Source organism: Carassius gibelio, chromosome B23 (genome assembly GCF_023724105.1).
Source record: "Carassius gibelio isolate Cgi1373 ecotype wild population from Czech Republic chromosome B23, carGib1.2-hapl.c, whole genome shotgun sequence".
Classification (NCBI taxonomy): Eukaryota; Metazoa; Chordata; class Actinopteri; order Cypriniformes; family Cyprinidae; genus Carassius; species Carassius gibelio.
In genome coordinates, this window is record NC_068418.1 from 8,334,553 (window position 1) to 8,346,419 (window position 11,867).

At 37.6% G+C, this 11,867-nt stretch overlaps 1 protein-coding gene across 2 annotated transcripts; it reads left to right on the forward strand.

The window, feature by feature from the left end:
- The first annotated feature begins 276 nt into the window (after positions 1 to 276).
- Positions 277 to 10,324, forward strand: LOC128011536 (potassium voltage-gated channel subfamily A member 2-like). 2 transcript variants are annotated; one of them, XM_052594043.1, is made up of 3 exons: positions 277 to 584; positions 1,282 to 1,647; positions 3,374 to 10,324. In XM_052594043.1, the coding sequence occupies exon 3, from the start codon at positions 3,478 to 3,480 to the stop codon at positions 4,957 to 4,959; it is 1,482 nt and encodes a 493-aa protein (XP_052450003.1). In that variant the 5' UTR covers positions 277 to 584; positions 1,282 to 1,647; positions 3,374 to 3,477; the 3' UTR covers positions 4,960 to 10,324. The 2 variants fall into 2 exon arrangements, with proteins under 2 accessions (XP_052450003.1, XP_052450004.1); XM_052594044.1 differs by having other exon boundaries at positions 277 to 1,647.
- The last annotated feature ends 1,543 nt before the right edge of the window (positions 10,325 to 11,867 follow it).

An 11,867-nucleotide genomic window follows, 5' to 3' on the forward strand; every position in this document is an offset into this window, starting at 1 on the left:
ATAATATTATGCATACAAATATGTAATATGCCGACTTATAATTTCATTATTTTATATTTACAAATTATTCTTATTCGTCTGCTTTAAAATACTGCATATATATATAATATTTTAAATAAATAGATATTTTAAAACATTTTTCGATAAATATACGGATATTTGTAATAAAATGTAATTGCCTTCATCCCAATGTGCATACCCATCCTGATATTAGTCATTTTCAAAACTATTTAGGGCAGATAGGGTGACTAGTACGCACATTGGGACGCAGGGACTGACTGTGATAACACAGCCTCTGGGATGAGTCTGAGTGGTGAGGTACCAGCAGCAGCAGAAGCACCAGCAGCTGTGTTAGCGCAGAGGAGGCGCTTCCCCTTTAATTTGCCCACGCTCCAGAGCGGTAAGGAGTGGTGGCAAGCAGTACAGACCACTCTAGTCCCTTTGTATGCGCAGCAGTGCCTATCTGCAGCCTATACCGCTCGCTCTTACACAATAATTATGAGTAAAAGACGAAAAGTTGGACTTTGACATGAAATGGCTCGCTCGCGCCGCGCCACTCCCTAACATGAACGAGGAGAGCACAAGTAAGCGCACGAGGAATCCCTGTGTATAAGTCGATGGATATTTTGGGACTCGGGAAGGTTGACTTTTTATTTTTGTTTAATTATTAAAAAAAATTATATAGATATATATATTTAAATGCATGCTTTGATGCATCAATGCCTTGAGTGAAACGAAATGCTTGAATGCCTTTAGCACAGTAATGCATGGGCATGCTTTGATCATCCACAGAGAGAGGAGCCTTTTGCTGAAGCATGTCACTGCAGACACCCCGCGCTTGCTTGAAGGGGTTAAAACACTGATCACAGCCGGTGTGATGTGTTTTTCATGGGTGCATGAGCCTGGATTCTGAATATGTGTCCTGTAATAAAAAACAAACAAACAAACAAACAAAAAACTTGTTTTCGGGCAATTGGATAACACCTTAAAAACGGACGCTGTCTTTGCGCAACGGGGAAAGCAAACAAAAAAAACAGCGAAATGATGACTGGGAACATCTGAAACGTGATGCTCTATGGATTTCTGCCCGTAAGATGAGCGCGTTTGCTCAACAACAAGATGTTGCCACTCCTCAGAGCATCATTTTGGCCACCAAACTCGAGCGGCCACACGTATTCAGGCAATACTCCTCAGTCTCTTGTGTTAAATGTTACTATCTTGTATAATGTGAGCATGTTTGAGGCGACGCCCAGCGCAAACAGCTCCCCTGTTTCTTTGCAGATCTCTGAATTGAGTCGAGACAACACTGTGAGGACACAGGGGGCGTCAGATTTTGCTGACCCTAGCATCTCTGGACCGTTTCGATGGGAAGCTCTTTGCAAATAACACCTTAAGGGAGTCCCCTTCGCTTGGCCTCTTTAATTTCTTTGAGACAAGCTGCTGTATGTTTCCCGTTTGTCCTGGAGGCGCATACGCGCAGCGGTTGGGAGGAGGACCGGGATCGTTGCAGTACCTGTAATGAATGGCTGCTGAAAGACACCACTGACCCTGGCAACGAGACGTTTTATTAGTCCTGTCGGTGTCATGTAAACATAATCATTTGGCAAATGATTTCTCTGGCGCTTTGGGGACGCTTGGTGCTCGCAGGTAAGCTTGTGTAACCTACTCGTTGCTTATTGGTGTTGCACTGTCTGTGGATGTTGAGCTGACTGACTTCTTGGAAGCTAAGTTTTTTTTTATTTTTATTATTATTTTTTTTTTAATAGCACACCGAGTATGTTTAATTAGTCACACTGCTATGATTAACGTGGTTGTCTGTGCTTTAGATAACATTCCCAGGTAAAAAGAAATCCTAGTTTGTTGGTCTTAGCTGCTCTCTCAGCCTGTTGGATGGTTTTGGGGCATTTTTCAGCTGCATGCTCAGACTGAGTAACCGGCTGGCCTGATTGCTAAACCTTCTGAGCAACAGCTTAGGCATGATGAGAGACCAGCTTGAGACCAGGTTTAAGCAGTAGGGATGCAGGCTTCATTACATTTAAAATAAATTAATGTCTAAAAATTATTTCAAGAGCTTCTGCAGTATTTAAAAAAAAATAAATAAAAATAAAATAAAATACAGCAAAACTGCAATTATTTTACAGCATGTAAATGTATTTTTCCAACTACAACCCTAAAAGGTATACACTGTACAGCCCTTAATTGATAAATTAAACGTGCATAAACGTACATGAGCACCTTTGCTCTTAATTCCGATCGGGCCAACACTATAACGAAATCTGAGCAGGTCTAAAAACTGAAACTGTTGTTGCTGCACTTTACACTTTGGAAAAGTATATATATATATTTAAAAAAAAAAAAATTATATAAAAAAAATATATATATACATTTCATTATATTTTATTATGTGATATTGGTTTGAGAATGAGAGTATTTTATTTTAGTGGAGAACTTTGCAGCATTATTTTATTTCTTATTCTTATTTCTTTTTTAATTTTATATATATATATATATATATATATATATATATATATATATGTTCTATTTTATTAAAAAGTGTTTACAAAAAAAGTGTAAACAAATTGCAAAAAAAAGGTTTATAGTTATAAACAACCTGCAGTTTAATGTTTACATTTCTTTCCCTTACTGTACCGAAAATAAACCGAACCATGATTTTAAAACCGAGGTACGTACCGAATCGTGATTTTTGCATACCGTTACACCCCTAATATATATATATATATATATATATATATATATATATCTGTGCGTGTGTTTTTTGTGTGTGTGTGTGTGTATCTTACCTACTGATGGGGAACTAAGGTAGAAGACTGTTGCATTTCTTCAACTGTCTTTCTCAAGTAGTTTTGCTGTCTTGGTGAAATGCATTTGGGGAGGTTTTGGAATATCTAATTAAGATTTAAGTGCACTCAGGCTGTTATTAGATTTACAGTGCATAATTGAATCCTAAGAGGAATTATACAGTCTTGCCATGGCAAGTATTGATCTACTTGGCAGATAAAAGCAACTACAATGTGTAAAGTGGTCAGGCTGACTTCTCCAAATGATTGATAGGTGTTTTTAGATGCTCTGGTTTTGTAGAGACATACTTTATGTGTATTTCCTCAGAAGCAATGCTTTGGGTCCTTGTGCAGTGCTTTGAAGTCTCTTCATTTTAATTTTAGATTTGATGGTGTTTGAATAACTTGCTATATTAGTTCAAAAACAAAATGAGTGCTTTATGCATTGTGTTGAGGAAGCCAAATAAACTCACAGTAAGAGTAGAATAAATGCATATCTATTGCATTCTTGCAGTGAGCATGTTGAATGCATGTTGGCCTAAGTAATCTTTTCTTCTGCTTTATATTTCTTTCAGTGTTTGCAAGAGGGTGGTGTTAGGGAGTGAAAGGAAGCCTCCAATTTTTTGAGGAAACACCATCACATCCCGACCCCAAACTGCAGGTTGCATTCATTCACAGCATGACTGTTGCAACAGGCGACCCAGTCGATGAAGCTGCAGCTCACCCGGGTCAACCACAGGACACGTATGACCCGGATCCAGATCATGAGTGCTGCGAAAGGGTGGTCATTAACATCTCTGGCCTCCGCTTTGAGACACAGCTCAAAACTCTGTCTCAGTTCCCCGAGACATTGCTTGGGGACCCCAAAAAGAGAATGCGCTACTTTGACCCTCTGAGGAATGAGTACTTTTTCGACAGGAACCGCCCAAGTTTTGACGCCATTCTCTATTACTACCAGTCAGGTGGCAGGCTAAGGAGGCCTGTCAATGTGACATTGGATATTTTTTCTGAGGAGATACGTTTTTATGAGCTTGGGGAAGAAGCCATCGAGATTTTCCGGGAGGATGAAGGATTTATTAAGGAAGAGGAGAAACTCCTGCCAGAAAATGAGTTTCAGAGGCAGGTGTGGCTGCTCTTTGAGTACCCTGAAAGTTCAGGGCCTGCCCGCATTATTGCCATCATTTCCGTCATGGTCATCCTCATATCTATAGTCAGTTTTTGCCTGGAGACCCTTCCAGTTTTTCGCAGTGAGGACCTGGACCCGGACAAAATTTCCATGGGCTCCAACTCAACAAATACTTACACCTCCACCTACTTTACTGACCCCTTCTTCATCCTGGAGACCCTTTGCATCATATGGTTCTCCTTCGAGTTCCTGGTGCGTTTCTTTGCGTGTCCCAGCAAAGCAGGCTTCTTTGTCAATATAATGAACATCATTGATATTGTGGCTATAATACCTTACTTTATCACCTTGGGCACAGAGCTAGCAGAGAAGCCAGAGGATGGCCAACAAGGACAGCAAGCCATGTCACTTGCCATCTTGAGGGTTATCAGATTAGTACGAGTCTTCAGGATCTTCAAACTGTCCCGGCACTCGAAAGGGCTGCAGATTCTTGGGCAAACGCTCAAGGCCAGCATGAGGGAGCTAGGTCTGCTTATCTTCTTTCTCTTCATTGGAGTCATCCTCTTTTCGAGTGCCGTCTACTTCGCTGAGGCGGACGAGCCTGACTCACAGTTTATTAGCATCCCTGATGCTTTCTGGTGGGCCGTGGTCACAATGACGACAGTAGGGTATGGTGACATGGTTCCAACAACCATTGGAGGCAAGATTGTAGGATCTCTGTGCGCTATCGCTGGTGTGCTGACCATTGCCTTGCCCGTGCCTGTCATAGTCTCCAACTTCAACTACTTCTACCATCGAGAGACAGAGGGTGAGGAACAGGCCCAGTACCTTAACGTGACCAGCGTCCCCAAGATAGACTCCTCGGAGGATCTGAAAAAGAGCCGCAGCGGGTCAACCATGAGCAAGTCTGACTACATGGAAATTCAAGAAGCTGTTAACAACAGCAACGAGGACTTTCGAGAGGAGAATAAGACTGGTAACTGCACCCTAACCAACACTAACTATGTTAACATCACCAAAATGCTTACAGATGTATAACCGCTTTGAACTGCCTTGACGAAGAAAAGTGAGATAAGGTAGGGGAGTACAGACTCCTGGTTTTGAAGGCTTCAGACGCCTCGTGCAGGAGTTTCAAGATGGGAGAACTGAAATGCATCCATTTGAGCGATGCATCAGTAAAGAAGACCTCTCCATAATTCCATCCCCATTACCTGTCACAAGTTCTGGAAAACTCGATTGGTAGGGGACGTTGTTTTGCATCTTCGTGTTCAGTGTCTGCATGGAGTTTGTCTTTTCTGTGTGACTGTTCTAGTAGTCGTTCTGCTTGCAACAGTAGCCAAATCGTAGCCTGATAGATGCAAGCGTAGCATAGAGGGACCAATTCCTGACTCCCATTCACCCATTTACTGCCAACCTGAGGACCCCTTGAGTGTATTTGTACCTGGGAATTTTGTCACTCCAAATTGATTAGTGGCTTTAAAACATGGAGGAGTTCATATATATTCGTGAAGAATCACCATGGAGGATGTATCTCTCTGTGAATGCACAAACGCTGCCTGTCCTGCCAGCCGCAACAGCATACCATGTGCGGTACCTAAAAATGTTACATTCCATCTTGTGACGGAGAAATACATGCATGACCAACCTTGGGGGCCTGGAAAGCTGATTAAGCTTTAATTTTTCTTCATTCCTACGACCATTTTCCCCCCGTTTTCTGCCTAGGATCTCAGTACATCCCACGTTAAAGTAAACAGACCTGAAAGTGGAATGGAGATTGTTTTGAAGTCGCCCTTTTTCCATCATCATCATTCCACTATACTGCATGAGCAGCTTCCCTCCATTGCATCATTTCCTCACGTCACTTACTTTTCCCAGCATTGTAAACTTTCAAGCATTCCATGTGTATGAGAAATGTCTTTTGTAACAATGATCTACCCCTACAAGCGTCTGACGGGGGGGGCTGCGGGAGTGTAGATATTTTACTCTGACAGTGCAGCCAACAACAGCCAAACTCACTAAGTCAGGTCACCAAAGATGAAGTTCACTGCCGTTATTTATTGCATTTTTATGTTCTTTTTACATTTTGGTGTCATTCCATGGTGCATCCTGCTCATAATATGATGCTGGAGAATTTGGATAAAACTGATGCTTCCTTGAATAGCTTTTGTAAGAGATAGGAAATATTCAGCTACTTTTGTGGTGCATGTCTGGTACACATTCCTTGTAGCATGCATGTAGTAAGAATGATACTTACAGAACCAGTAATAAGTATTCATAACTTTATCAATATCAATATTTTTCTCTGTGAGATTAACGGTATGTGCAATATTAAAAATGCTTATTTTTGTTTTAAGGTTGCAAGATTTTGCAAATAGTTTTCTTTGTTAGTAGGCTAATACATACCATCAAGGTTGTTAATTTCTTTGTTTGGAAGGAGGGTGAAATGCACCAATTAAGACATTTGGATATGGGGGAGATCTAACTCTGCAAAATCTAAATTCCTGATTTAATAACAATGGATTCTCATGGTTTTGTGGTACATTTGAGCTTATCGTCATAACTAAAGATGGTTTCTCTAGCATTGTCTGTTGCATTAATGTTAAAGACCTCATGAAATAAAAATGGACTTTTGCCGCTTTTAATCCAGTTCATTTTGAGGCCATTGAAATGCTAGTGTTTTTTTTAGTTTTTGAAGTATATTAAGATATTAAGACAAGCATAATTACAATTTTCAGCCTTTCTGATAAAATGAAGCAAAATACTGATTATATAATCTATTTAGGGAAAGGTTTTTATTATTATTATTATTTATTTATTTGGCTGATTTAGTGCTCCCAAGAATGAGAAAGTCCTCTTCTTCTAGTGCAAGCTAATTTTAGCTGGTTAGTCCCCAGTTAGCATATTATATCAATTAAATTGTAGCCATGTGTACTTATAAAATCATTTTTTTAAGCAACATATAAATCAAATACAATAAGATTTTACTGTTTTTTTTTTACACTTGCAACTGATTTGATTTATTTAATATGCATTTATTTTTGAGAGCTTTTTTCTCTCCAGTCTTTAGTCGTGGCATTTTTTTTTTTTTTGTAAAACCATTTCATGGGGCCTTTAAAGAAAGAAATAATAGCATAAAACCTTCTGTTTTGAAATCCAAGTCAGGACCTATGCAATTTAGAGTTAAGAAGTAAAAAAGCTCTGGGAACTAAACATTACATACCCTACCACCCCAGTTGAATTGCCCAAGGTTTTTCGCAGAATTAGATTCACTCCACTGCCAAAATACTTGGCAGATCTCCCTGCCGCTATGTTTGCTGTTATGCTGGCCGAATGAGATGTAGGCCTCCGGCCACCAAGGCTACGCAAATTCTCTCCGAAAACTTTGAAAGCCCTCAGTGAGGCAGTACTGCCATATCTAGTAGTGTTGTGCACCATTCACTCCATCCTTTCCAAATGCAAGACTTCCTAACCTAATAACACTTTTACTTCCCCTGCCCAGAGCTTCAATGAGTAAGGGTTGGGGTTTGAACCTATGCTAAGCCATGCTACCTGCTTTCACCAGTCTTAAGTAAATGTTTAGAGAAAGCAGAGGTTGCTTAAGAAGGGTCTCAGAGACTTGGAAAAGTGAGTGTCATATTGCAGCCATAACATTTACGTTTAGCCTTAATGGATAGGAGACAAGAACTTGGGTCAAGAATGTGATAAGCCACTTAAAGTCAACATGAAACTGTTCATAACCCATTTTACTTGTATAATGTGACATATTGCTCAGCAAAATCCGATATTTGACGAGAAAAAATGTTGGAAGTTGAATGAATTGATTAGACTATAAGAGATTTGAGAAGTACAAAAAAATTGCGTTGACTTATTTGTCAAAGTTTAATGCATTTATTCATTACATACAATTATTTTGCATCCACTCCTTCAAAGAAAAGCTTAGTTTATAATCACATTGGATTGTTTTTTTTTTTACTGATTCCATCACGAAACATACTTTCTCAATGTTATTTTGCTTTTCTGTGTGCATTACTGAATGCATGCAGAAGCCCTTTCATAATGGATGTCCATGCAAAGGAGGGTATGCAGTAATTTAACAAGCCCTTTTACACTGCCAGGGCATCGTCTTCAAGACGAAGGAATTCTTAATAAGATGTCGTAAGCGTTTAGTAGCAAAATACGCTGAACTGATGCTCTCAATCATATCGTATCGTATTTAATAGTGTCTCCATAGCTGCCTCGTTCTGTCTGAAACTGCGAATATATTGTTTTGAAATATATTCACTACGACAGTCAGTCTGTACATTTGTAATACTCTAGAGATTTCGAATACTTTTAATGCTTATATACTGTCAAACACAGCTTTGTGACGATACTTTCAAAGAATCCGCTGCTTTCATTGTTGTCTTAACACAAAAGCTATAGCTTTTTTAAAACACCTCTGCCATGTAACGCAGTTTCTTAATAGTCGACAAAATTCACAGCTGCAATTATATCCTTTAAACCTTATCCAAATCTAGATGTATTGTAGTACTAGTAAACTTCATATACATTAAGCACAAACACACACACAAAATAACCTCTACTGTAATTATCATAGAAGCTTTGCCTATTGATTATTGCGTTATATTAATGTCTAAGCAATCAAATCACGCCTTTATATCTAATCAGTATTCAACTGAATGTCATTACAGGCTTTATTGTTCACACTCAGGCATGATTTATGGATAATAAAAAAAGACCACATTTGCTATGAACATGTATGCAATATGGAAATACAGTGTATATATAGATAAGGATGGGTGGATGAATGATCAGACCAAGATTGAGAGGAAAGATGAGCAGATGTGATTCAGAAACAGATTCTAACAGAGCTGTTTTGGGGGGAGCTCATCTTGTTTTGAAGTGAAAGTCAGGCCTTGTTCACACTGCACATTAATCCGGTTTGTTTTACAAATCCAGTCGTTTTGGACCTAGTGTCTGCGCTACAGTGTTTAAAGTGACTGGTTATGTTAAAACACTCTAGCTAAGTCTCTAGTAAAGTGTATCTATACTGCTCTCTATAGTAATGACTTTAGCATTAGCATGATGCTAAGCCACTTTCTTTTACAGTGGTGTATTTTATTGATCCAATGCATTCATTTTCTATGTAGCATATAATAAACTCCACATAGTTCACTACAAGGAGAAAAACTAACTGACTATTCATACCCGCGTGAAAAAGACGTGTGCTTAATTGTATTAAATGTGTACTTCAAAGCTAAAAAGTACATTTTTACACATCTACACTTGCAGAAATTATATTTGCGCTTATATTAATATCTGAACCTGCAGAAGAGATTAATATTATTAATGTCTGCACTTGCACATATTATTTCGTGTAAGATGACACTATTTAGTGTTTCTGAACACAATTGAATAGTTTAGGTGCACTCTGTAATAATGTCTAATTAAATATTTACAATTGTTTAGATAATTGGTTTAATAAACTTTTGTCTTGCTTTAAAATATGTGTCTAACACTAAAGCACATGTGAAGTATCCGAATATAATTTGAACTGTAGTGTGTTATTTGAAAATGTAAATATGTTTTAAAATTTAAAAAAATTTAAATGTTTTGATTTAAAATGTAATATGTTTTAAATGTAATCAGTTGCAGCTTGTTAGAAACATGTTAATACAAATCTATTTAAAAAAGTATATATTACTGGAAATATTTATTACTTCCATAAGTCATACTCTCTTAAAAATGATGCTAAAGTGTACTTCTATTTATTGAAACATGGTTATTGAAACACATTTCCAAAAATCTGATTTTGATCAACCAACTTTCATTTCAGACGACCTGTGAATGTGATTTGGATCTATTTTGATCTATTATTTGCCGAAAAATTGAATTTGTGCTGCCTGTGTGAACAAGGCCTTAGGAAACATCTGCTCTGTTTCTGTATAGCAGCACGTCTGTGGAGATACTCTCGATGTCAACAGGGTGACGGATAATGAACTGTGCACTTCAGCGGATGAGCTGAGATATCAGGTGTTGGTCTGCATGTGTCTATGTGTATATGTGACACTGTCCCCACATTATCATCCAGGAGGCCTGATCTTTCATTTCTTGTACAGACCTTTTGTTTTCTAGGATAAAGAAAAAAAAAAAAAAAAAAAAACTGAGCACAATAATACAACAGACAGAAGAACGGAAAGATGGAGGACTCAGTACATTCTCTGGATGTGATAAATGTCATGCACTTTACAAGGACCACTGGACGCCAATGCTAAACCTAAAAGACAATCTTGGAAAGAGAACAAGAGATGCATCTTTTCCTTCCAAAAGATTATAACTGTAAAGAGATCTATTAATAATGATTATGAGGATGAGTATATTATAAATCATAATAAGCTTACAATGACTCGTGGTTTTTTTCTGTCTCTTTAATTTTGGGATGATGGTGATGTTGGTTGATTCATTCATCAAACTATTAGTGGTTACTGGCTGATTCATTTGGTCTTTTATATAATTTTACTTTATTTTATCATTCACATGCTTAATGTCACATGACCTAGAAATAGTGAATGTAGATTATAATTTTTTTCTTTTTTATTCAATCTTACTTTTATAACCTCCTCTTAATTGTCATTATTTACTTATTTATTTATTTGAATTATTTTTTACGTGAAAAAAAAGGTGAATACTGATTTTGTTTGAGTTTTATTTATTTATTTAACTTTTTTTTTTAAATTCAATGTTGGTTTAAACCTTCTCTTACCTATTTGCCATGTTTTATTTCATTTTTTATTTATTATTACTTTTTTTTTTTTTTTTTTAAATAATGAACTAAAAAGTAGTGAATCTAGATTGAGTATAGAGTATTTTTTTCTTTATTTGATGTTGGGTTTATTTTATTTTATTCATATGCTCAGCCAAAATTATGTGTGTGTGTGTAATTTTAGCTTTTTTATTATATAATTATCATTTTATATTTGATTTTTATTTTGTTTTATGTTATTCAGCAAGTTGAAATGGTGTCTAAAGTAGAAGCAGTATACGAGTTTCTACAAAGTTTTAAAAAGGCGGTGCTCTTTGCTGTACACCAGGCCATCATGCATCTTTCTCTTGCTATTGAATGCTAGCGAGCAGAAAGATCCATGATCCAAATGCATTGTGTTGTGCTCCTAAGTGAAGCTAAATGCACTCTATGTTGCACAGAGAGAGCAAAGTCATCTATTTATAATCCACTCCTTATGGAGCAATGCATAACCTGTGGGAGAGCAAACATTTTCAGCTTCCCGTGACAGGTGGAGATCTCACCTTCCACCGGCCCGTCTCTCTCATCTGTTCATCTCAGCTGCTCCAAACCTGGCCAACACCATTAGCACCCCACTGTCACCGCCACAGGAGCTCACTCTGCTGCAAACACCTCTGTTCTCCTGTTGTTAGTGAGGAGGACCGACAGACTGTCTGAGATGAGATGGCATGCAGTAGACAGGAGTCCTGGCAGCTGATGGCTATTGATCCAAAAACACCATCTGAGGGAGACTCACTTTTTGAGTCATTACGTCATTATTAGAATATATGAGTTACTTGAGTCATTCATATGAAGAGTTATGATGCTTTCCCCACAAGTGTTACCTATCAGACATAGATCAAATACAGTACATTGAAACTTACAGCTAGATGAATGAGTCTGTGAGAGCAGGTGTAGCTTCTAACACCTTGTTAAGAGCAAACCATCATCTTGTGTTCCTCGTCAGCTCAGTAAAGAAACCGGCAACAGAAGGTGTGAGAGATGATCTGATCATAATTAATTACAGCCAGTGATCTTACAATTAACTACAACTATTAAAATCAATTTTGTCAATTGAAATAAAATTGCAATAAAGTATAAAAACTGAATGAAACAAACCTATAATAATAATAATAATAGTTAAAACTGATAAATAATTTTAAGG

Bases quoted from the DNA above. Each gene is read 5' to 3' on its own strand.
- LOC128011536 (XM_052594044.1), top strand. From the start codon at position 3,478: ATGACTGTTGCAACAGGCGACCCAGTCGATGAAGCTGCAGCTCACCCG.